This window comes from Miniopterus natalensis, chromosome 11, assembly GCF_054644295.1.
Source record: "Miniopterus natalensis isolate mMinNat1 chromosome 11, mMinNat1.hap1, whole genome shotgun sequence".
NCBI lineage: Eukaryota > Metazoa > Chordata > Mammalia > Chiroptera > Miniopteridae > Miniopterus > Miniopterus natalensis.
Genome location: NC_142091.1, coordinates 20,331,648 through 20,357,035, shown reverse-complemented (window position 1 = coordinate 20,357,035; position 25,388 = coordinate 20,331,648). Strand labels below are relative to the sequence as shown.

The 25,388-nt window shown below is 34.8% G+C and overlaps 1 protein-coding gene across 2 annotated transcripts in view; it reads right to left on the bottom strand.

Moving 5' to 3' along the window:
* Nucleotides 1–651: 651 nt before the first annotated feature.
* PGR (progesterone receptor) overlaps nucleotides 652–25,388 on the bottom strand; it is a 79,002-nt gene continuing 54,265 nt past the window's right edge. For both annotated transcript variants that reach the window (XM_087822191.1, XM_087822192.1), the window contains 4 exons: nucleotides 19,031–19,175; nucleotides 12,493–12,623; nucleotides 6,654–6,811; nucleotides 652–929 (listed from right to left, as the gene is read on the bottom strand). In XM_087822191.1, coding sequence (XP_087678317.1) covers nucleotides 774–929; nucleotides 6,654–6,811; nucleotides 12,493–12,623; nucleotides 19,031–19,175 — 590 coding nt within the window. In that variant the 3' untranslated portion in view covers nucleotides 652–773. The remainder of the gene's footprint in view (nucleotides 930–6,653; nucleotides 6,812–12,492; nucleotides 12,624–19,030; nucleotides 19,176–25,388) is intronic.

Here is a 25,388-nt window from a genome sequence, read left to right as displayed (position 1 = left end):
CGATTCATAATATCTTACTAGAGGACAACTCCCCAAAGTTAGTAAAAAACTACAAAACCCACAATACTGATGTCATAATGATATGGCTCTACTTTATAACTTCTTTAGAGATTTATGTTTCCAGTCTGGGAAACAGTTTTATATATGTGCTACTTTTCCTAGTTTGAGGAACATCGATCTCTTTCAAAAATTTTAAACTCTTTTTCTCTATGTATTTTTTTTTTTTTTTCATTTAAAAACTCTTGAAAATCTGATAAAGGTTATAAATTTCCTTCTAACAAAAATGTATATACACCCATGTAGACAAAATTTTGCATACCATTTTAAAGGTCCATTTTTGTAAAAGTAATCAAGGAGACAAAGGGAGCTGCCTAGAAGGAACATATATAATAGCTTTTTAGTATTACGTGTAAGACTTTTTTTCTCTCTAAAGCAGATTTGTTAGATGCAAAAGTTCAAAATCTTCACCTAAATGGTGTGAAATAATATGGATAAGATTAAGTTTACCTTAACCATCAATTTTAGTACTTTTTCAATCTTGTAAACTCGTAAAGAAAATATGGATACACAAAAACACTCAAAAATTCTAATGACACTGTATAAAGGAAAAACCATTAAAACCTCACAATTTTCTCTGGCATTTATACAGAATGGTATGATATGAATGTAAGGCTTTGAGAAGAAACATTGAAAGAATTTGAGACCTCATAATCCTAACCCAAACAAAAACAGACATACCACGAAATTTAATTTTTTTAAGGTAAAAATGGCATTCACTTTTTATGAAAGAGAAGATGTTTCACCATCCCTGCCAAGATTTTGGGTAATTGTGCAGCAATAACTTCAGACATCATTTCTGGAAATTCAACACTCAGTGCCCGGGACTGGATAAATGTATTCAAGCAGTACAGATGAAGTTGTTTGACAAGCTGTTGGTTTAATAAATGGGTAAGAAACATGTAAGAAAAGTAATAAATTCACATACCATTCAAACATGGCAACTTAGTTTTCTAACAATATATATACTTGCCAAGATGTTTTCTTCTTACCAAAATGAAAATAACTCCCTCCACCCTCAAGAATATATAAAATATCACATACAATCAAACATTATGATAGTACAAAAATATTTTTAAAAATGAAAGTAATTCATAATCCCACAAGATAACCAATCTGAACATTTCGGTGTATTTCTTTCAATTTTTTTCTTTTTATACATGTATATAGACATATCCAGGTACACATGCATATATATATGCACACATGCATATATATATACAAAAATGTGATTATTTTATAAAGTCTATTTGTTCATGTCACATTATATTGACTCTGTCAATAAAAAAACCCAACATAACTCATTTTAATCTAATATTTTTGTCAAAGTAATTCATGAACATAATTTCAAAAGTCAAATAGTACTGTAAGACTTATAACAACAGAAACAACAGCAACCAACTATGCGCCAAGAAACTAGACAACCTAGACATGGAAAAATTCTTAGAAACTTACAAACTATCAAGACTGAATCAGAAAGAAATAGAAAATCTGATTACTACTAGTAATGAGATGGCTTCCCTGGTGAAATTTACCAAACATTTAAAGAAGGATTAACAGCAATACTTCTTAAACACTTGCCAAAAACTGAAAAGGAGGAAAGACCACAAAGACCTGGAATAGCCAGAGAAACCCTAGGAAAGAAGAACAAAGCAGGAGACATTACACTTCTTGATTTCAAGCTACACAATAGAGTTATAGTAATTAAAACAGTGTGGTACTGGCATAAAAGCAGACAAATTAGACCAGTGGAACAAAATCAAGAGCCCAGAAATAAACCCAGAGTCAATTTTTTTTTTTTTTTTAAATCCTCACCTGAGGATATGTTTATTGATTTTAGAAAAAGAGAGAGGGAGAGAGAGAAAAGCAAAAACATCGATGTGAGAGAGAAACAGACTGGTTGCCTCCTGTACATGCCCAACCAGGGATCAAACCCACAACATTTTTGGTGTACAGGACTACACTCCAACCAACTGAGACCTGGCTGGGGCTCAACTAATATTTGAAAAGGGGTCCAAGAATACTCAATGGAGAAAAGACAGTCTATTCAAGAAATGGTGCTGGGAAAACTGGATATTCACATGTAAAAGAATGAAACTTGATATTTACTTATACCACTCACAGGGGTTAACTTGAAATTAATTAAAGACTTAAATGTAGGACCTGAAAGCATAAAACTTCTACTAGAAAACATAGTTAAAAAAGCTCCTTAACATGAGTCTTGGTAATGATCCTTTGGAAATCACACCTAAAACACAAGCTACAAAATAAAAAAAAGCAGGACTACATCAAACTAAAATGCTTCTGCACAGCAAAAGAAACCATCAACAAAGTAAAAACACAACCAAAGGAATGCGAAAAATATTTGCAAACCATGTAACTGGTAAGAGGTTATTACCCAAAATATATAAAGAACTCCTATAACACAATAGCCAAAAAACAACAAAAAAAACCACCAAAAAATAAATTATCCAATTTACAAATGGGCAAAAGACCTGAATAAACATTTTTACAAAGAAGATATATATGAATGGCCAACAGGTACATGAAAAGATGTCATTAGAAAAATGCAAATAAAAACCACAATGAGATATCAGCCTATGCCTGTTAGAATGGCCATGAGTAAAAAGACGAGAGATAACAAATGCTGACATGGATATAAAGAAATGCAAACCTTTGTGCATTGTTGGATGGATGGTAAATTGGTACAGCCTCTATCGAAAACAGTATGGAGATCCTTCAAAAAATTAGGAGTGGAACTGCCATATGATCCAGCAATTCCACTTCTGGGAATATATCCAAAAGAAACAAAATCTCTAACTCAAAAAGATATCTGCACCTCCATGTTCATAGCGGCATTACTTATAATAGCCAAGACACAGAAACAACCTAAGTGTCCATCATTGATAAATGTATAAAGAAGATGTGGCATATATATAATATATATATATTATTTGGCCATAAAAAAACGAGGAAATCCTACCATTTGCAACAACGTAGATGGACCTTAAAGGCATTAAACTAAGTGAAATAAGTCAGACAAAAACTGTATGACTCACTTAGGTATAGAATTTAATAAAGAAAAGAACCCACCAAACTCAGGAAAAAAGATCAGATTTCTGGTTACCCAAGTGTGAAAATGGTGGGTGGAAATAGGAGGAAGGTGGTAAAAAAGGTGCAAACTTTCAGTTACAAGATAAACACTAAGGATGTTATGTACAACATGATGACTATAGTTAACAGTGCTGCATGATATATAGGAAAAGTGAGATAGTCAGTAGATCCTAAGAGTTCTCATCATGAGGAGAAATGTTTTTTCTATTTATTGTATATACAGGGTGTCCAAAAATAATACATACACACTTTACAGCTGATAGCTCAATGGATGTTTCTTTTCAGATTTAACCCACTGGAATTAATAATCATTCAAAGTGTGTACCTTGTATATAATATATATGCATATATATATACACACACACACACGTTATATATGTATATGTATGTGTGTGTGTGTGTGTATATATTGGTAATCATTTCACAATATAAGTAAATCGAACCATAATGCTGTACACCAGGGGTAGGACACCTTTAACTTGCCAAGGGCCATTTGGGTAGTTACAACATCATTTGCGAGCCATACAAAATTAACAACTTAAAAATTAGCTATGAAAAAAGATCCTAGATTTATTGAATTTCGAATCCTGCCTGTGGTTGCCTTGGCAGGGCCAGACCAAATGATTTCACAGGCTGCCTAGGGCCCACAGGCCACATGTTCCTCACCCATACTGTATACTTTAAACTTATATAATAATATATGTCAATTATTTCTCACTAAGACTGGAAAACAAAACAAAACAAAGAAAAACAAAACAAATAAGCAACCCCCGCCCCCCCCAAAAAACTGCAGCAACAACAAATCCCAGCAGTTCCTGATGTACTTCTTCCGATCCATATTCCAGCTCCCTAGATGCAGCCACCTTCAACTTTTTTAGCCTAGGCCTTTTAAATGTATCTCTGTATTTCTAATAATCCCCCACCCCCATTAGACATTGATTGAATTTGCACTATGAAAAATGAGGATTTATTTCTCTTATACTACCCCCCCCCCCCTTTACTTTCTTTACTCTCTATTCTCTTTATAGCTATATCTCACTTTTTGGCTAAATCAATATCCAATATGTATAATATAAAGATTTTTATTGTTGCCTTCTGTATTACATTTCCTCTCCTATATGACATTTTTATTTTGCTACAGCGAATCACCTTGCATTTCCACTTGTTTCATTTTCTCTGTATTTATCACAAAGCCACAGTCAAATTCTCTGACAGAATTGTAAAACTCACGTCAGTATATTCATACATACTAGTAATCTCTCAGTTCTTTTTCCAGGGACTAGATCCTGAAATCCGATGCATTACTCTCCAATATAGACTAATGACTGCTTAGCACAGTTAATGAGCTGGGGTGTGCACTGCATCTCTCCTGGATTGAGTCTTATTCTCTGACTTACCCTCAGTGTTTTGTTGTAAGACATCTTACAGACGTCCTTGAGAAAAACTGTATTTGAGGAAGCACTATGAGACCCTAAATGTGAAAATACTTTGATGGTGCTAGCCTACTTGTTTTACAGTTTGGCCGGGTATAAGGATCTTTGAAGATTTCCCTTTAAAATTCTGAAGGCTTTGGGTCAGTTTTCTGGATTCCAGTACTGCTGTTGAGAAGTCCAGCATCTTTCTAAATCCTGAAAATTTATGTGTGACTTGTTTCTTTTCTCATTGGTATATTTTAGGATATTGTCTTTATTCCTGGTAGGCTGAAATTATAGAATAACATGCCTTGCTTCAACTGTGCTGTGCCTGTATACTGGACCCCTACATTCAGATAACTAGTATCCTTCCGTTTCAGTGACTTTTCCTCTAGTATTTTTAACATAATTTCCACTTGATTTTCTTTATTCTTTCTTCTGGAACTTTCTATTAATTGGAGAATGGAACCCCTTGGACTAATCCCCTAAATTTTCTCTCTCACCTCTATAATTTTTCATATCTTTATTTTTTGTTATTTTTTTCTGGGAGTTGCCTGAGGTTTCTATTTCAGCCTTTCTATTGAATTTTTAATTTCTGATCTTCTATATTTAATTATCCAAAAGTATTCTCTTGCTCAGTGTTCCTTTAAAATGTTTTCTATTCTCATTTCATAGACACCATATCATTCTTATTTCTCTGAATATCTTAATTTTTTTAAAGCTTTCTTCCGTTCTCTGTACACATGCTTTTTCCCTTTAAGTTACTTTGTTGTTGTTGTTTATTCTGCTTTATGCCTTTTATTTTAGAAGCTTCCCCTAAATGGCTAATATCCTTGGCGGTCTGATTACATTCAAGAGTAAGTTCTCAAATATGACCTGGTGAATGGACAGCTTGTTTTGTGCCTTGACTGTCATTCAGTGTGGTTTCTGAACATAGCAGCAAGAAAAGCTTGTATTTAATATGTCTTGACTAGCCACAAAAATCTTGTTTCAGTAATCCAGTTCTAGTGTTGGAAATTTCTTGGGTTTTTTCTCTTGTATAAGCAATGCTACAGTGAACTTCCTTGCATATGTATCTTAAATATTTGCATAATAACTTATTTAAGATAAATCCTAAAAAGTGGAAATTTGACAAGCATGCCAATTTCAAATTTTGCTATATTATGCCAGATTGTTCATCAGTATTGTGTGGGAGTTCAGACTGAGTCACCCAAAATGTGCCTCTACAGCATATGGATTATTTTGAGCTATAAGCAACCGAGACCTTGCAGACTCAGGAGAAATTTCTGTATCTCCCACCCTCAACTACCTAAAAAAATTTAAATTAGTGGCCTTGCCCATAATAAGAAATTATAGATATAACCTTTTTGACCTATCTTTATGGCAAGGCAAACTACTAATTACTGAACCACTGCTCTTCTTATTGTTCCTCAATTACTTTCCTCTAATGCCCCAAGGCCTCTTACCTCATCCTTGGCTCAGAATGCCATATAAACCTCATTTTACCTTTCCCTGAACTTCTCATGCATGTGGTGTCTCTGACTCTTTCATGGGATTCTCATATGTATATATGTAATTAAATTTGGTTATTGTCTCTTGTTAATCTATCTCCTGTATACTTCATTATTAGACCAGCTGAAAGAGTCCTGAAGGGTAGAGGAACATTTTTTCCTCCTCAATTTTTATTAACTTATAATTTCATCAAAAATGCTATGAGAGTGTTATTTTCTACATCCATACCTTTTCTTTTTCTTTATATATGTACATATATGTAAATTTTGCCTAACTGAAGGCAAAAAATATTTTAGAACATATTCAGGAAAATGTATCACAATTCCTATCAACTCTTAGATGACCCTCAAACTACACAAATACTAATAAAAGGATATTAGGGTGATCTAAAAAAAAGGCAAAATATAAATTCAGAGCAATATGATGCAAATACTGTTTTAAAATATAAGGACAAATATGAATTGAAGGAAAACATGAAGTAAAATTTAGATTTAATATCTAAAAAGTTACAGAAATTCAGAAAATAATCGTTGATATTCTAGAAAACAAAATACTTACATCATGCAAGTTATCAAGAAACTTTGTAAGTTGGTAGAAACGCTGTGAACTAGAGACAACTCCTTTTTGCCTCAAACCAATTGCTTTGATGAGCTCTCTAATGTAGCTTGCTCGCATTTCTTCAAACTGGTTTTGACTTCTTAGTCCTTCCAAAGGAACTGCAGAAAGACAATGACAAGTGTCAGTTATGTTTAAAATGATGACACAAGCAGATTATAATACCAATTTTTGGGCCGTATGATGATTTTTAAAAAAATATGTTTTTATTGATTTTTAGAGAGAGAGGAAGGGAGAGGGATAGAGAAATAGAAACATCAATGAGAGATACGTCATCTGTCAGCTGCCTCCTGCACACCCCCTACTGGGGACAGACCCTCAACCTGGGCATGTGCCCTGGCGAGGAATCAAACTGGCGACCACTTGGTTCCTGGGTCGACGCTCAACCACTGAGCAACACCAGCTGTGCTGTAGGATGCTTTTTTAAAAATATGTAATTATATACAAACATCTTAAATAGGAAATAGTGTTACTGAGCTTTAGGACATATAAATTTCTAGTTCTCTGGAAGAATATAAGAGCAAGTATGGAAGATAAACAACATTTCAGCTTACCTATTTTAGAGTTGTATCAATGTATTATGCATTTTAAGTGAATTAGAATTTGCTTAAAAGAGCCCCTGACAGTATTCTACAATTTTGTCTCAAATACTTGGTTTGACTTAGTTTACAACAACATGTAGTCTTTTATCTTTCTTTACTTTTAACAAATACTTGGATCTCTCTGTAAACTCTTGTCTTCTATGGATGAAAAAGGGGTGTTGTAATAAATCTAACAGAAAGTAACCTTACAGGGTGATCTGATCATAAATTCCTAACTGGGCAGGTCACAGTGAGTAGTCCTGACCAGGTCTGCAACTTCCTTACTGAAAGGTTTTTAAGCCAGCCCTGTCCATTGTTCTTGTGCAGCTGGGTTAACACCACCTTTGAAATGCCAGAACGAATCCTTTTTTCCAAACACCTAGAAGTTGTAACCACCCTCAAGAGAGCACTATATCTTAACTGTCCCATAATCCAATCGCTGCCTTGCTTTCTCACACCTTCATGTAATCTTCCTTCCCTTCCCTTCCCTTCCCTTCTTACTTCAAAATGTATAAAAGAAACTGCAAACTGTTATCCTCTGGAGCATTTGAGATTTGCTTCCTGGCAACTGTCATTAGTTTGGCTCAAATAGACTCATACAATTGTCTATAGATTTGGATGTTTCTTATTTCGATTTCATATAAATCTCAAGTATTTCTCATTAATTAAGATTATTCCTGGATAACTTATTTTTGTTGTTGTTATTTTAACATTGCTTCATTAAATTTTCTAACCCCTTCCTGATATGGGAGAAAACTATTGCTATTTGAATATTTCCCTTATATCCTGCCACTTGGTTCTACTCTATTTTAATTTTATTTTTTATTTATATTGTTATTCTAAGCTTTTGTTGATTATACTTTGTTTTCATGGTATACAACAATACTATATACAAATAATATCTTTATTTTCCTCTTTCCAAAACAATTGTGTACCATGTAATGATGTTTCCAACAACAACAACGGGCATATACAATGGTGGTCCCATAAGGTTATAATGCAGCTGAGAAATTCCTATCACCTAGTGATGCTGTGGTGCAACGCATTACACAAAGAGCTTCTATGCTCTTCCTTGTTTCACTGTCCCAAGTATATTTTTGCTGCCATTATGGACCCAATTACCCTTTGGCTCAGTGCTGTGTAGTCCTTTGAAATATCCCCACCCCCTTTTAATACATTTAATTTTCCTTTATTCACCCATCTGGGATGGCTATTTAGCCTGCCTGCGCACCTCTGACCGTTACCCTTTCATAGGCTATCTCCCATATAGCCCAGGTGTGTAGGAGGCTATGTCATCCAGGTCTGTGCAAGTGCACTCTTCAATGTTCACACATGATGAAATCGCCCAGTGTCCTTTTAAGTAGTGCAGGACTGTAGTTGTAACTCTTATTTCTGCTTCATGATTCAGTACATTGTTCAGAACTTCCAGAACAATATTAAACATATTAGTGATGACAAATGCCCCTATTTTGTTGCTGATTTTAGGAATGGCTCTTATTATATGATGTTACCTGATAATTTAGATACTTATCTCTGAAATCTTGAATTCATCTATCTAGATCCTAGGCACAACTTCCTGTTCTTATGGCTAGGTCTCTTGTTTCCACTACATTGTCAGTTTACCTACATCTTTATTCTTAAGTCTATTAGGTCCTTTTGCTACTCGTCTGAGATGTCCTGCTTGATTTCTTTGGTGATTTCTTCTTTTATGTTTTTTACTGTTCTTTCTAGATCACCAACAATTTGGGTGTCAGACCTCCTTGATTCTGATTTTCCACATTTTTTGGTTTTGTTCTACTTTTAAGACATTTTTAAACTTTGTCTTCCAATGCCTCTATTGACTTTTAAATTCTGCATATATAAATATATAGATATAAACATATATGTTTATATCTATATATTTATATCTATACCTATATCTATATAGAGTCCCCCAAACTGTATACACCCACTTTGAATAATTATAAAGTCAGTGTTTGTTAAAATACATTTTCAAAATTGAGTTATCTGCTGTTAAAGTGTGTGTACATTTTTTGGGGACACCCTGCATACATATAATTTTAGTTTCCAAGGGCTCTTTTCTTTCTGCATGCTATTCCCTTTTCATAGTATCTAGTTCTTAATTTCATGGGGTACAATATGTTCTCTTATCTTTCGAAGGAGGGTTAACTTTTGAATTTTTCTGAAGTTTTTGTCTCCATGATTTCTGTTTCCTCCAAGTTCTTTTTTTTCTGTTTTATCTTTGTGTCTGATGTCAAAAGTATCCCTCAGATGACTTGGTTGTTTATTTGTATTCAAGAGTGAAAAGCTAAAAAGCTGATTGATAGTTATGTCTGAATGGGTAGTGCTTAGTGACCCTGAACTTTCGTGCCAGGCAATCTGGCGGAGCTATTTCAAAGAGAAATTAATGCTATTACTTAGTTATTTTTCTTTCTGGCTAAACAGCTTCCGCAGAGAAGAACCTTCCATTCCCCTCTCTGCAGCATATAAGTTTGGAAGGCAGTGTTCTGGGAGGCAGGCGGGAGAAGTATGCTGTCTCAGTATTTGGTATATAATCTGAGTCTGTTTTCAATACAGAAAGCCTCACCCTCAACTGTACTGTGGTTCACCAACACAGCTTTCCTCCGTTACATCTTCTTCAGGAAATAAATTTACACTCTCTGTCTGAGCTGGAGAGAATCAGTTGGCGTGGTTGGGTGATATTTGGAAACAGACTTTCAACAGAACTTCCTGCTTTTAACTCTGCCTTCCCTGTCTTTTCAAAAAATCACGGAAAAACGTGCCAGAGGCTCAGTGATGCAAATAAAGGTACTTAGATTTTCTTACTTGTGGCTTAGAACTCAACCTTTTTAGGTATGCTAAATTTGTGGTTCTTGCTGGCATACAAAATTTTATTGCTATTGATTCCTCTTTCCTTCTCTCTTCATTTTTTCTTTTTGTAAAATAAAGTTAATAACAATTATAAAAATGTGGCATTGGGTTTGCACCTCATTTTTATTTTTAAGGATTCCATTACTAATATCTTAGTGTAGTTTTAGAGGGATCAATGGAAAAATGTATGTGTTCAACCTGCCACATTTTTTCTGGAGATCTGTATTTTAGTTTTTAATGGCAAATGGGAGGCTTAAATTTTTATGCATCCAATCATCAAACTTTTCCTTTGCCAACTTACTCATTGCATTTGTTTTTAAAAAGATACTCTTTCTTTAAGATTTCAAAAATATTTATATTACTTTAATATATTTATATTAGTTTGTTTTTAAAATTCTGAGTGTTCAAATTTAACTATTTTTCACATTTAACTTAATTATTTGGTATTTATTTTAAAATATAATTTCAGCTAAATATCCAAATGAAATTTTTCCAAAATATACTGTTATTTTTTTCCAAAAATGTTTATTCCATACTCATTGGTTTGTGATGTTTATATTACAGTATATGAAGTTCTAATATATACTAGTCAGACTTGGACTAACAGTTCAATGTATCTATTCTTTTCTCACACTGTATTAATTATGGTAGTTTTCTAATTCCCTCCCCTGTCCCCCAATTTTTGTAATGCGTATCTATTTATTCCCTTCCTTTCCACTGCTCTAGTGACTGTGGAAACAAATGTCAAGATACAGCCTCCATTTGCCTGGGCACCCAAGTGAGGACAATGAGGGGAGCCCACCTGTTGATTTGCATTAGCCATCTAGTGGGAAGAATAAATATTTGGAATTTTGTTGTTGTTAAGCTACTGAGATTTCGGGATTGTTTGGTCCACAACATAATGTAGCCTATAAATCAGAATTATGTTAATGATAACTTATATGTGAAATAAAATAAGACCATCTATGACATAACTGTTATTGGATTCATCACCGTCAAGAGAGAAGGGCAGAAGTTACTGCTATAATTTTGTTTATGCCATTTGACGCTCTTGACCGGTCCCACATCAATGCTCTTAGTCCACTTTGTGCACTTGATCAAATTAGGCTTGAAAATATTTGCTCCAAATGAGTTTTCAAGGGAGAAATAAGGCTATAAATCCTTAGATCCTGAATTTGTAAAGACAGGTCCCTGTCTTTACAACGATTTCATAAGGAAAACTTATTTTTTAAGGGTTGAGCTCTTCTGCCTTTCCTCCTGATGTGTTACTCCCTTACCCCCACCATTTGAGATTTGTGCCACTAGAAAGAAGTTCCTGCAAAGGTACTACTGATAAAGACCCTTGACTCGCCTTCTATCTAAGATCATAGCTCTCTTCTGTTCCCTTTCAGGTCACTATGAATGAAGGAAGGATCGATTCAGACATTTAAGGGCTGAACTTACCTGTGCATGGAAAGGGTAAAAATAGGGTAAAAGGTAAATGCAGTTTAAAAAATTTGCCCACCCAGACCCTTGGGGATCCACTGAGGCAGAGGTGCATGTGTTCTTTGTGCAAAAAATAGGATGAAATTAAATGCCCCTACATTCTGGTGACCAAAGCTGTTTCCTAATATACTATTTTCTTTTTTCTTCTGAATATACAGCTCAGGTGCATTTCCTAGCCTCTCTTGCAGTTAAGGTGGGCCATGGAAAGCAGGTGGAAATGACCAGTAACACATGATACTTCCAGGTTTCCCCTCCAAGCCTTCTCTCACTCATTGTTCATCTTCTAGTCATATACAGTGGCAGGCTCCAAGCTGCTAGGAAAGGGTGGAGTCCCTTTATGAAAGGAGCATGGGTTTTCTTGTTAACCCACTAGACTATGACTGTGCATGATAAACAGCTATTGTATTATGCTGGTCTTCTTTGTAGTTATTTATCATAACAGTTGGCCAATCCTGCCACAGAGAATACTTCCAAACAAAACTGTGTAGTTTATGCAGTAAATCCTTTGTGGGGTGGGGTGGGGTGGAGAGAAGCACAGTGTTTATGCAATATGAATTAGTTTATAATAACCTAAATGTGTGAATATAAAATAGTCATTTAATGTTTTATCCAAATAACAGAGTTGGCTGATTTGATAGGTTATTTTAGTACTATGTGACAGGCAAAACCTGAGAAATAGAAATTTTATTAATGTCTATGATAATAAATAGGGCGTTTCTCCTTTGCAGTTACAATAGAAGATTCATACCTCATGTGTAATCATATGATCATATAGTTGATTAGACTTCCCTAATAAATTAAAAATAAAGAAAGTAAGAATCTTATATTAAGTTACTTATACTCACTTGTATTAAGAAGTAGCAATACTTTCATACAGAGGAACTCTTCGTGGCTAACTTGAAGCTTCACAAACTCCTGTGGAATCTGCCACATGGTAAGGCATAAGGAATAGAATGATAATTCCTTCATCCGCTGTCTTCCATCACACACAACACCCAAAAGAAAAAGAAAAAGAAAAAGGAAAAAAACAACCACACACACTATGTTAGCCAGTTTATGTAATTTATTATAGAATATAAGCTTTAGTAATTACCTTGTTTATTACTGAAAATTACTTTTCATAAAGAAATTCAGTATTTGGAATCTTGAACATCTAAATTTTTTCACAATGCGGAATTTTTGAGGTTAAGAAATTTTAAAGTTAGAAAATCATATTAAATACACATTGACCAAGGTTAATATTTCTCTTTTCTATCATCACAGTTTAGAAACCTAAACCAAGAAATTGTAGGAGTTGAAATTGTGGATCTAAGGAATGCTCAGGAAGTAATTTATTTACTGATAATTTTTTTCTGTGAAAAAAATATATGAAATTTTGTGTGCAACAATAGGAGAATGGATTTACTTCACAGAAACTAGAATATAGAATAGTTCAGTGTGTTCAGTTCAGAGTATTCAGTGTACAGTTACACTGTGAACTATTCTAGGGGAAATGTATGGCAATACAGGAAAAGAACATTAGGAATAATTAAATAATTGACAAAGTCAAACACTAATTCTGAAGGTTAAGGACATTTAAAAAAATTATTTTCTCAACGTGTACTGTTTTACAATATTGACATTAGTCAAATGAAGCTAACAGGAATGATAAAAAGAAAAGCAGAATCTGACTCAGAAGAGTGAAAGATTAATCCCGACTGCCATTCGGATTCTTTGGCATGTTATGCCATGGTTCTGAGCCTCAGTTTCCTGAGCTGTAAAATGAAGGATATGGACTCCTTATCAATTTCAAGGGATTGTAGGATAAAATGGATTAAAGTATACAAAAGTTACCTACAAGTATAAGTTAACGTTATATAAATCTGAGTCAGCATTCACCATTAAAACAGTATAAATTATTCCCATGAAAAGATTCTTATTTAAAGGAAGGAATTAAAAGTAGGCTGGAGGAAGCGGAAGATAGAATCAGTGATTTGGAAGACAAGGTAGGGAAAAAGCTCAAACAGAGCAACAAAATGAAAAAAAGAATTGAAAAGAACAAGGATAATTTAAGGGAACTCTGGGACAACATGAAACCTAACAACATCTGCATCACAGGGATACCAGAAGAAGAAGATAGCAAGCAAGGGATAGAGAACTTGTATGAAGAAATAATCACAGGAAACTTCCCTAACCTGGTGAAAGAAAAACCTATACAAGTCCAGGGAGCACAGAGAGTCCCAATCAAGATGAACCCAAGAGTCTCACATCAAGACACATCATACTTAAAATGGCCAAGGCTGAAGACAAAGAGAGAATGTTAAAGGCAGCAAGAGAGACAGTTATTTACCTACAAGGGAACTCCCATAAGGCTGTCAGCAGTTTTCTCAACAGAAACGCTTCAGGCCAGAAGGGACTGGCATGAAGCATTCAAAGTAATGAAAAGCAACAGCCTGCAACCAAGACTGCTCTATCCAGCAAGGTTATCATTTAAAATTGAAGGCAAAATAAAGAGCTTCCCAGACAAAAGAAGGCTAAAGGAGTGAAGTACCATCAAAAGAGCACTGCAAGAAATGTTAAAAGGACTGCTTTAAGAAGAAGAAATATAGGGAGAAAAGTACATAGGCATAAAGGAAAAAATGGCATTAAATAAGTACATATCAATTATAACCTTAAATGTAAATGGATTAAATGCTCCAATCAAAAGACCTAGGGTGGCTGAATGGATAAGAAAACATGACCCATATAGATGCTGTCTACAAGAGACCCACCTCAGAACAAAAGATTCACACAGGTTGAAAGTGAAGGGATGGAAAAAAACCTCCCATGCAAATGGAAATGAAAACAGCTGGGATAGCAATACTTATTTCTGAAAAACAGACTTCAAAACAAAGACCATAACAAGGGACAAAGAAGATCACTATATAATACTAAAGGGATTAGTCCAACAGGGTGATATAACCCTTATAAACATATATGCACCCAATATAGGAGCACCTAAATATGTAAAACAATTCTTGGTGGATTTTTAATGGTGAGATCAACAGTAATACAGTCATAGTAGGGAACTTTAACACACCACTGTCATCATTGGATAGTTCATCCAAACAAAAAATCAACAAGGAAACAGACCTTAAATGACACACTAGATATAATGGATTTAACTGACACTTACAGAACATTTCATCCCCAAATGGCAAAATATACATTCTTTTCAAGTGCACATGTGTAATGCTCAGAGATAGACCACATGTTAGGACACAAAACAAGTCTCTACAAGTTCAAGAATATTGCAATCATATCAAGCATCTTCTAAGATCACAATGGCATGAAACCAGAAATCAACTACTATAAAAAGTCAAAAATATTCAAACACATGGAGGCTAAATACCATGTTATTAAACAATGAGTTGGTTACCAATGAGATCAATGAAGAAATAAAATACTTCCTGGAAACAAATGAAAGTGAACACACGACAATCCAAAATTTATGGGACACAGCAAAAGCAGTTCTGAGTGGAAGATTCATACATAGCATTACAGGCATACCTCAAGAAATAAGAAAAAGCTCTAATAAACTTTCTAACACTACAGCTAAAAGAATTAGAAAGAGAACAGCAGGAAAAGCCCCGAGGAAGTAGAAAGAAGGAAATAATAAAGATCAGAGCAGAAACAAATGGCATAGAGACTAAAAACAAAACAAAAGAATAAAAAAGATCAATGAAATCAAGAGCTAGCTCTTTGAAAAGATAAAAAAGATTGATAAACCTTTACCCACACTCACCAATAAACAAAGAGAGAGGACCCAAGTTAAATAAAATCAGAAATGAATTAGGTGATATAATAACTGACATCAAAGTTATATAGGATTGTAAGAAAATACTATGAGCAACTATATGCCAACAAACTGGACAACCTGGATGAAATGGACAAATTTTTAGAAATATACAATCCTCCAAAACTCAATCGGGAAGAATCAGAAACATGAATAGACAGATAACAACTAATGAAATTGAAGCAGTAATCAAAAAACTCCCAGTGAACAAAAGCCCAGGACCAGGCGGATTTACAGGTGAGTTTTACCAAACATTCAAAAAAGAATTAACATCTATTCTCAAACTATTCCAGAAAATTCATGAGGAGGGAAGACTTCCAAGATATTTTTATGAGGCCAGCATTATCCTAATCCCAAAACCAGATAAAGATACTAAAAAGAAAGAAAGTTACAGGACAAGATCCCTGATGAACATAGATGCAAAAATCCTCAACAAAATATTAGCAAATTGGATCCAACAATACATTACAAAGATCATACACCATGACCAAATGGGATTATTTCCAGGGATGCAAGGCTGATACAATATTTGCAAATATATAAATGTCATATATCACATAAACAAACTGAAAGAAATATCACATGATCATATCAATAGATGCAGAAAAAGCATTCCACAAAATCTAGTACCTATTTTTGATAAAAACTCTCAGCAAAGTGGAAATAGATGGAACATACCTCAACATAATAAAGGCCATATATGACCTACAGCCAACATCATACTCAATGGGCAAAAACTAAAAATATTTCCCTTAAGAACAGGTACAAGACAGGGTTGTCCACTTTCACCACTCTTATTCAACATAGTAGTGGAAGTCCTTGGCACAGGGATCAGACAAGAAGAAAAATAAAAGGCATTTAAATTGGAAAGGAGGAAGTAAAACTGTCATTTTTTGCAGATGACATGATATTGTACATAGAAAACACTAAAGATCCCACCAAAATACTACTAGATCTAATAAATGAATTCGGAAATGTGGCAGGCTACAAAATTAACACCCTGAAATTGATGGCATTTTTATAAACCAATAATGAACACCCAGAAAGAGAAACTGAAAAAACAATATGATTTACCACTGCAACAACAAATAAGATATGAAGGAATAAACTTGACCAAGGAGGTAAAAGACCTGTACTAAAAAAACTACAGGACACTGAAAAAAGAAATAGAAGAAGATACAAACAAATGGAAGAATATACCATGTTCATGGACTGGAAGAATTAACATCATTAAAATCTCCATACTACCCAAAGAAATCTATAGACTCAATGCCATTCTTATTAAAATACCAATAGTATATTTCACAGAACTAGAATAAATATTCCTAAAATTTATATAGAACCAAAAAAGACCCCAAATAACCACAGCAATCTTGAGAAAGAGGAACAAAGTTGGAGGGATCACTATACCAGAAATCAAACTGTACTATACTACAATGCCACTGTAATCAGAACAGTCTTGTTATGGCGCAAGCACAGTCCTATAGATCAATGGAACAAAACAGAGAACCCAGAAATTGACCCAAGGCATTATGGTAAATTAATATTTGACAAAGGAGGCAAGAGTATACAATGCAGTAAATACAGTCTCTTCAATAAGTGGTGTTGGGAAAATTGGACAGGTACATGCAAAAAACATAAAACTAGACCACCGACTTACACCATACACAAGAATAAACTCAAAATGGAAAAAAGACTTAAATGTAAGTCTGGAAACCATAAAAATCCTAGAAGAAAACATAAGCAGTAAAATCACAGACATCTCATGTAGCAAAATTTTTGTTGATACATCTCCTAGGTCAAGAGAAACAAAGGAAAAAAGAAACAAATGGGACTACATCAAATTATAAAGCTGTGGCACAGCAAAAGAAACTATCCTCAAAATGAAAAGGGAACTTGTTTGCCAAGGATGCATCTGATAAGGGGGTAATTTCCAAAATATACAAACAACTCAACTCAACAAGAGGAAGACAAACAATCCAATTAAAAAAATGGGCAGAGGACATATGTCTGGCCAACAGACATATGAAAAATTGCTCAACGTTGCTAATCATTAGAGAAATGCAAATTAAAACCACAATGAGGTATCATTTCATATCTGTCAGAATGGCACCATCAACAAATCAACAAGTGACAAGTGTTGACAAGGATGTGGAGAAAAGGGAACCCTAGAACACTGCTGGTGGGAATGCAGACTGGTGCAGCCACTATGGAAAACAGTATGGAGGTTCCTCAAAAAATTAAGTATGGAACTGCCTTTTGACCCTGTGATCCCACTTCTAGGAATGTATCCTAAGAATCCCAAAACACCAATCAGAAAAAATACATGCAGCCCTATGTTCATAGCAGCATTATTTAAAATAGCTAAGATCTGGAAACAGCCCAAGTGCCCATCAATATATGAGTAGATAAAAAAGCTCTGGGACATTTATATAATGGAGCACTATGCAGCTGTAAAAAGACAGATCTCTTACCCTTTGAGTCAGCTTACATGGACCTGGAGAGTATTATGCTAAGTGACATTAGCCAGTCAGAGAAAGGCAAATATCACATGATCTCACTTTATGTGGAATCTAAGGAACAAAATAAATTGTCGGACAAGATAGGACCACAAACATGGAAGCATGAAACAGACTGACAAATCTCAGAGGGAAGACGGGAAGGAGGGCAGGAAGAGATTAACCAAAGAATTTATAAGCATATATGAATAGCCCATGGACACAGACAATAGAAAGGTGAAGGCCTGGGGGGTTGGGGTGGAAGATGGGTATAGGGGGGGAAAAGGGGGAAAATAGGGGTCATCTGTAATACTCTCAACAATAAAATTTTAAAAAGATTCTTATTTAAAGGTTATATGGGAAAATTACAGTAATTTAAATATAATCAAGCAAATTGGAATATTTATCTTTCAACTTTTTTCTTATTTATATTTACTTATTTTAATCCTCTCCCAAGGATATGTGCATCAATGTGAGAGAGAAACACTGGTTGCCTTATGTATGTGCCCAACTGGGGTTCCAACATGCAACCTAGGTATGTGCCCTGTCTGGGAATCAAACATGCAACCTTTGGGTATACAGGACTGCGCTCCAACCAACTGAGCCACACCAACCAGGGCTATTTTTCAATGTTTAAAATAAATTCCCAGGATTGTTTTTACTCTAAAGAGAGATGTCTTTGCCTTCTGATGGTAAGTCAATACTTTCAAGCAAGTTATTTCTAATTTACTTCATTATCTTCATTGGTACCAAGGTATGAAATTTTAACATTTTATTCTGTCTTTAAGTATAGTTCTTGATACATTCTTGATGTTTAAAAAATTGGATTTCAAATAACTACTATACATTGAAGCAAAAGGGAAACTCTCCAAACATTAAATTGATAATATAATTTTATTAATATTGTCAAGCTGTAATACCAATTGTTATGAGGTAATTATGAGAAACCTTTCAGGAAAACCTCCACTTTGTATACTAAATGTATGACTATCTATTGAAATGTAATTTTCAAGATCATCCTACATATACACTTAGAATAATAAGGACAACAAAAGTCAAGTTACTACTTACTCATTTAGTATTAGATCAGGTGCAAAATACAGCATCTTCCCACTGACATGTTTATAGGATCTCCACCCTAGTCCAAACACCATTAAGCTCATCCAAGAATACTGGATGAGAGTTATCTGGTCATCAATGTGTAAGTTTCTAAAACCTACAAAACACATTAAAAAATAAAATGATCATGAAAATGTGTGTCCAAAATGTTAAAAATGCATAGAAATTTGAAAATAAATGCAATTTTAGTAATATTATAGTTTCAATTTCAATACATTTTATATTAAAAATAAGGAATTATTAATAAATAACAGATTTTGAAAAATTGAAAAAGAGCAGCAATTTTGGAAACCATTAAAATTAGTCACTGTGATTTAGCATTTTTGGGAATCCACTAATTGACTCAATTGTCCATCACTCACTCATGTAACACTCATTTATTGAAAACCATTTGTATATTGGGCATTATGTTAAAATGCCAGGGTTACAAAGATGGATAAGACACAACCCTGGCCCTTAAAAGAATCTCACAAATCAATAGGAGAAACAAGCTCATAAGTGCAGTGATAGAGACGGTTAGAGGGAGCACACCTCACAATAGGAATATCAGGAAAAACACACTAAAAGAGAAAGAGACAATGTCCAGGCAGAATATAATGTTTGCGGGGGAAGCTCAATTCTTTAAAACTTAAAGTATTATGGTTTTTGTTTGTTTTATAAAACCGCCACTTACAATTGTGCTGTATCTAACTTTTCTTCAACATCCCTTAATTATGTGTTGGGTAGATCCCATAGTTTTCTAGTCACTCTGTGTTTTTGAAACCATCCAGTTTCATTTTAAACTCCTAGGTGGCTTAAGATGTTTAGAGAGTCTGTGTGTATATGGACACTCTGGTGTTTCACACCTTCACCACCTCCCTCTTGTAGGCCTTTCTCTGGTACTGGTGGCACAGGGAGGATAACAGGGAAAGGACAAATGCATTGTGACATAAATGGTCAAAGTCTTCTCTCCATCTCATTGCAACTTTCTTTTTCCTCCTGGGGGGAAGATCACCAGCTCAGCACTGATGCCCTGACAGGAGGGAGAAACAGGTAAGTTTGGAGATGCAGACTGGGGTCACATTGTGGGTAGCCTTTATGTCTATAAGGAGCAATGAGAGGGACACAGCCTTATTTATATTATGGATGATCCTTGGTAGCTACGTGGACGATGATTTCCAGGGAATAAGTCTGGGGTTAGGGAGAGAATTTGGGAGCTCTTGGCAAATGCCAGGTGAGATAAAAGCCTGATAAATGTCAACAGGTAGGAGTAGAGAGGACAGAGTGCATCAAAGAAACATTTAAAGAGTAAAACCAAAGAAATTTGGCAAGTGATTGTATATAAGTAAGAGGAGGAAGTTGCAAATGTATTTTTCAGTATTTTACTTGAATGATGGACGACGGTAATGACATTAATGTGATAAAATAAAGAAGGGGAAACAGGTTAGGGAAAAAATAGTAAGATCTGGATATGTTTGCGAGACCTCTGGGATATCCAGATAGTAGTTGGACATACAAATTAAAATAATGGAGAACTATGTGAGCTAGAAATATAAATTTTAAAGTTATTTGTATTTGAGTGTAGCTGAAACAATGAGTGGATGAAATCTTTTATTAAAGTTATAGAGAAAAACAGATGTTTTGGAACATCAGCAGCTTTCCACAAAGCTATTTAAACATCTATTCCCCCTAAAAATCCACTGAAGTCTACCTACAAGTGACCAGTTTTAAAAGTAAAACCAAAGCAAACTTAATTTCTTAGATCTCAAGGGCAAAAGACATTTCCTGATTTTCTTCATCATCTCAAGGTTGGTGGCAGAAAAAGTTATCTTCTTCCCATACACTTCAGATAGTCCCATCTTCATGTGAATAGTAGGTATGTATGCATTTCATACTTATGTTACACACCAACAAATATATATTTGTCAAATATATGTGTCTAGAATATATTTCATTCATGTCATTAGAGATACATAACAGATTATCATTTCATATAAATATATATACATATATATATGAAAAATGGCAGACTCATAGCAAGTGAGGTTCAATTAATCAGATGTATTAAAACATTAACATATTTTTCACTATCATCCCTGATATATTTTTATTCTCTGTACCTTTCTTAGTCAATGTTACAGCTTTCTATAGAAAGCATTATATAAAATTAAATATTTGACCTACTACACTACATATTTTATATTCTAGAGCTCTGTTATATGTTAATCTCTGAGTAGTTTTTAAAACCTGACAAAATTAGAAAACAGTTCACTCATCTGTTCTTTTTTTAAAAAAAACACAGATTTGGCTTATATTTACATATTTGCATTTATTTTACCCTTTGGTGATTTTTTTGTTTTGTTTAGCATTCTGGAATTATTAAGGACTAGAAATTATGAAACACTTTTATTATATTATAAAATAAAAGGCAAGTCTTGCTGAAATAACTTAAAGCTTATGAAATTACCAATGTTTACAGCAGAAAGTGTACTCTTTCCATTTAACAGAATGTAATGCAAAGCAAAACATAGCTTTATTTACTCTGTCTTTTACGAAGCTTATCTGTGATAAATGTACAATGTTAAATTGACTTGAAGAGAAGTCAATGCCTGGTCCAGCAGTGCAATTTTTCCCCAATTAACTGTAACATTATTCATTACTTTATACTGAAACAAAGACAGGAACACTGAGATCAAATTCCCATTGATGATAATGATCGGGGAAACTCAGCACATTTGACATGATGATCAAAATGAAAACCTTGACATAAGAGAAGTGATGGATGGTCCCAAATTGTGTTTAACAAGTTGTAAAGAAAAATACTCTCTGCTTTTATGTGACTTGACCTGATAATTTTTGACAAAAGCCCTGCTACAATCTGTCCAATCCTTAATGCTTAAAAAAATATTTAAAAGAGTAAGGACATGGCCTGTACGACCTTCTAGGTTCTCCTATCGTCCAGAGTTCTCATAAAATAGTTTTTGCTTCTGTAGAGACTGTCATGTATTGAAACGGTAAATCTACAACAAAGGCAGAGCATTAAATACCTCAGCAGCTTCTGACACAAAGTATGAACTTTGAGGAGCACCATAAAGCTTCAGCACAGTAAGTACAATCACTAGCTTATATTTGATGACTTAAGAACAAAGACTCGAAGTTTAATGGTCTAAGGCAGCATAGTTCTTTTCATATCAAAGCCATAATTTAATTTTCTATAAATAACCTATTTGGAATGAAGCATTATGCTTGAAACCAGGCATAAAGATTGGAAAGATGGTGTCTCTGTCTTTAACACTGGTGAGACAGACCAAAAAGTAGAACATTATTATAACTCAGAGTAATAGTGGTGTGGTTGACAAAGGCAAGGGTGATGTGGGAGAGCAAGGGGGCCTTTGACTCAGCCTGGGAAGACTCGGGGAAATCCCGAGGGGAAATAACAGGTGATCAGAATCCGGAAGGCAGATTAGGGACCAGCCAGTGGACGATGCAGGAGAGGAGAAGGGCCCCTGGGCAGGGAGAGCAGCGTGCGCAACAGAAAGCAGGAAGCTGAGCAAAGAGCAGTGTGGGAACTGAATCTTAGAGTCGTTTGATGAGGAAGAGTGAGAGGTAACGTTGCAAAGTCAGGAGCCAGATCGCGGAAGGGCCTTGGATGATAAGGCTAAGAATTTTGGACTTTGTTCTGAAAAAGAAAGGGGATAATATAATTACTATAATTCTTTTACAAAGATGATTTTGGAGGCAGAATAGAGGATTGTTTGGAGACAGTGTGAAACTATTGAAATAAGCTCTGTGTGTGTGTGTGTGTGTGTGTCGGGGTGGGGAGTACAGCAGAAATCTAGGAAAGAATTGTGAGGACCTAAACTAAGTCAGGGCAGTAGCAGTGGAAGCATGTAAAATGAATCATATATTTAATAAGCAGAGATGACAGAATTTGATCACTCATTGGACAGGAGGTGATGGAGAAAAGTGAGCTAAGGGTTATACATACCCAAGAGTCTATATCAGGTGCCATTTCAAGATACAGAAGATGGTTTTAGGTTTATGGAATAGGTTTACGCTGAGTTGGAAGTTCATCCAGGTGGGAATGTACAATAAGCAGTTGAAATACATGGTCCAATAAGTTCAGTAGATGGTCTGGGTTGATACTATGTATTTGGGAGTCATCAGAATATAATGGAGTTGCACACAGGCTATGAATGAGTTCATTCAGACTGTGTAGAGTGAGAAACTAATGCCATATTTATGGTGTGAGGAGAAGAACAAATCTATAATGAAAACAGAAAATGTGTAAATTGAGAGAACCGTATCTACCTCGAAGGGAGGTAATGAATGACAAAGGAAGAGTTTCAGCAAGAAGTGGTTTTGTCAGTGGCCTCAGAGGCATGTGAAACCTGGTAAGGACTAATAGTATTTATTTAGTTTGGTAAGTAGTTTCAGTGGAATAAGATGTTAGAAAAATCATTTTTAAAAGTCTCTGTAAAGTATTATTAAAGCCTAACTTTACTAATAGGCTAATCTCATTTCTTTCCCATCCCTTTTTTGGGGAAGTAGTTTGATTTTTCATTTTACTTAGGAAGAAAGAAGAAAATCCTTTGTCGCATATGCAGCGGCTGCCACTGACTCGGAAGACACGCTGGCATGCTCCAAAGGCAGAAAATGAGGCAAAGGGCCGAGCCAGTCTTCTGATACTGATGACTGTAAGGAGTCTGGCTTAGACCAAGAAGTATTTATTAAAAAATGCAATGCTTAAAAATGACAAAGCACTGGCCTAAATAAATTTTTTCCACCAAATAAACAGAAGAATCAAGACAAAATTTATAAAAAAGAGATATTTTCCCCAAGCCTCTTTGTCACATCAGTGCTGCTACAATGTATTTATATACCTATGAAGAATATTTAAAGGAGAAACTGATTTGGGAATAAGTACTTATTTAATTTCCAAAGCCTACCCTGACTTGTAAGACTCTACTTGATCGGCCCATAACTAATGGATTTAAATTTATTTTCTGCTACTCTCTCCAGTATAAATTTAGTGTTAGTGGTGTTTCTAATACTCAGGTAATGAAAACCCCAGGAGACTAGTATTTATTGTAGTAATGTTTGAGAAACCTTATGCACAAATATATTTTCTCAATCAGCAGCTATTTTAAAAGTTATAGTATTTTTTATGTTACTAAGGAACCCTCATACTTGAAAAAATTGGGAATCATTCTTGTGATGGTCTAAGTCATTATTCACCAAACATAACTAATGCTTTCCTTATTTCACATCATCAGCCACACTATTCCCTCTATCTGGAATGCTTTCTCTTATCATGAGTTATCAAAGTCTCTTTTCTAATTGAAGGTGCAATTTAATGGACACCTTTCCTCAAGCCTTCTCTAGTTCCTGAAGCCAGAAATGTTCTGTTCCCATTTTCTATATATCTGTATCTTGTCACTTTCACTATAGTTGTTTGGGTATCTTATTTGCCCCGTTGGATTGAAAGTTCCTTAACAGAAAGACTACGTCTTGTTCATTTTTTAAATGTTGCAAATATTGTGTTACTTCGCTCTCCAAATAAGAAAATATCACCCATTGAAGTTAAGAAGCAAAAAGCCTATGTAAAACCATTCATATATAGATGCAATTTGTCAGATGTTATGTACCCTCACAGGTCATTTGTAAAAGTGCTGTTATGAGGCTAAAGCATCTTTCAAGTTTCCATTAAATAGTGACAAGAGAAAAATTCTGAGATGTCTTAAATTAAATTACAGTGGGCCAGAGAATGAAAGAGGCAAGAGTAATAAACTAGTTAGTAGCTGTAGGCCAACTAACCGACTGCTCACATTCCTGAATATATGTTGGAGCTTTGAACCAACTTCCGGTGGCTATTTAAAAAGAAGTAGCCGAACACCACCTCATCCAGCTTACACAATGAACTTTCAGGACTGTTGCACACAACCAATAGAAAGTAGTAAATATCTCTTCCTTACGAACTGTGCATTTAACCTAGAACTGCCCCTGCTTCAAGTTTTCCTGCCCTCCCCCTTATCTGTTGCCAGTGTAAATTCTTTAAAAAACAACTTACATCTTTTTTCCTGAAAATGTAATGATACAACAGCTGATCAACTCTAGGAGGGTGGGCATGTCTTCTCCATCCAGCCCTGCTACTGGTGGTTTAGGCTTCATGCCCCAGGACCTGGTTCTTCGCTGGCTAACTTTGGCTAAATAAACCCCTCCTTTTAGAAATGCTTCCAGCTGTGAAAGTTATTTTGTTTGTTTAACAATAGAAAAAAATATATCCCTGAAATATTATGAGAGAGTTGTTAGATAAACTAATTATTTTAAC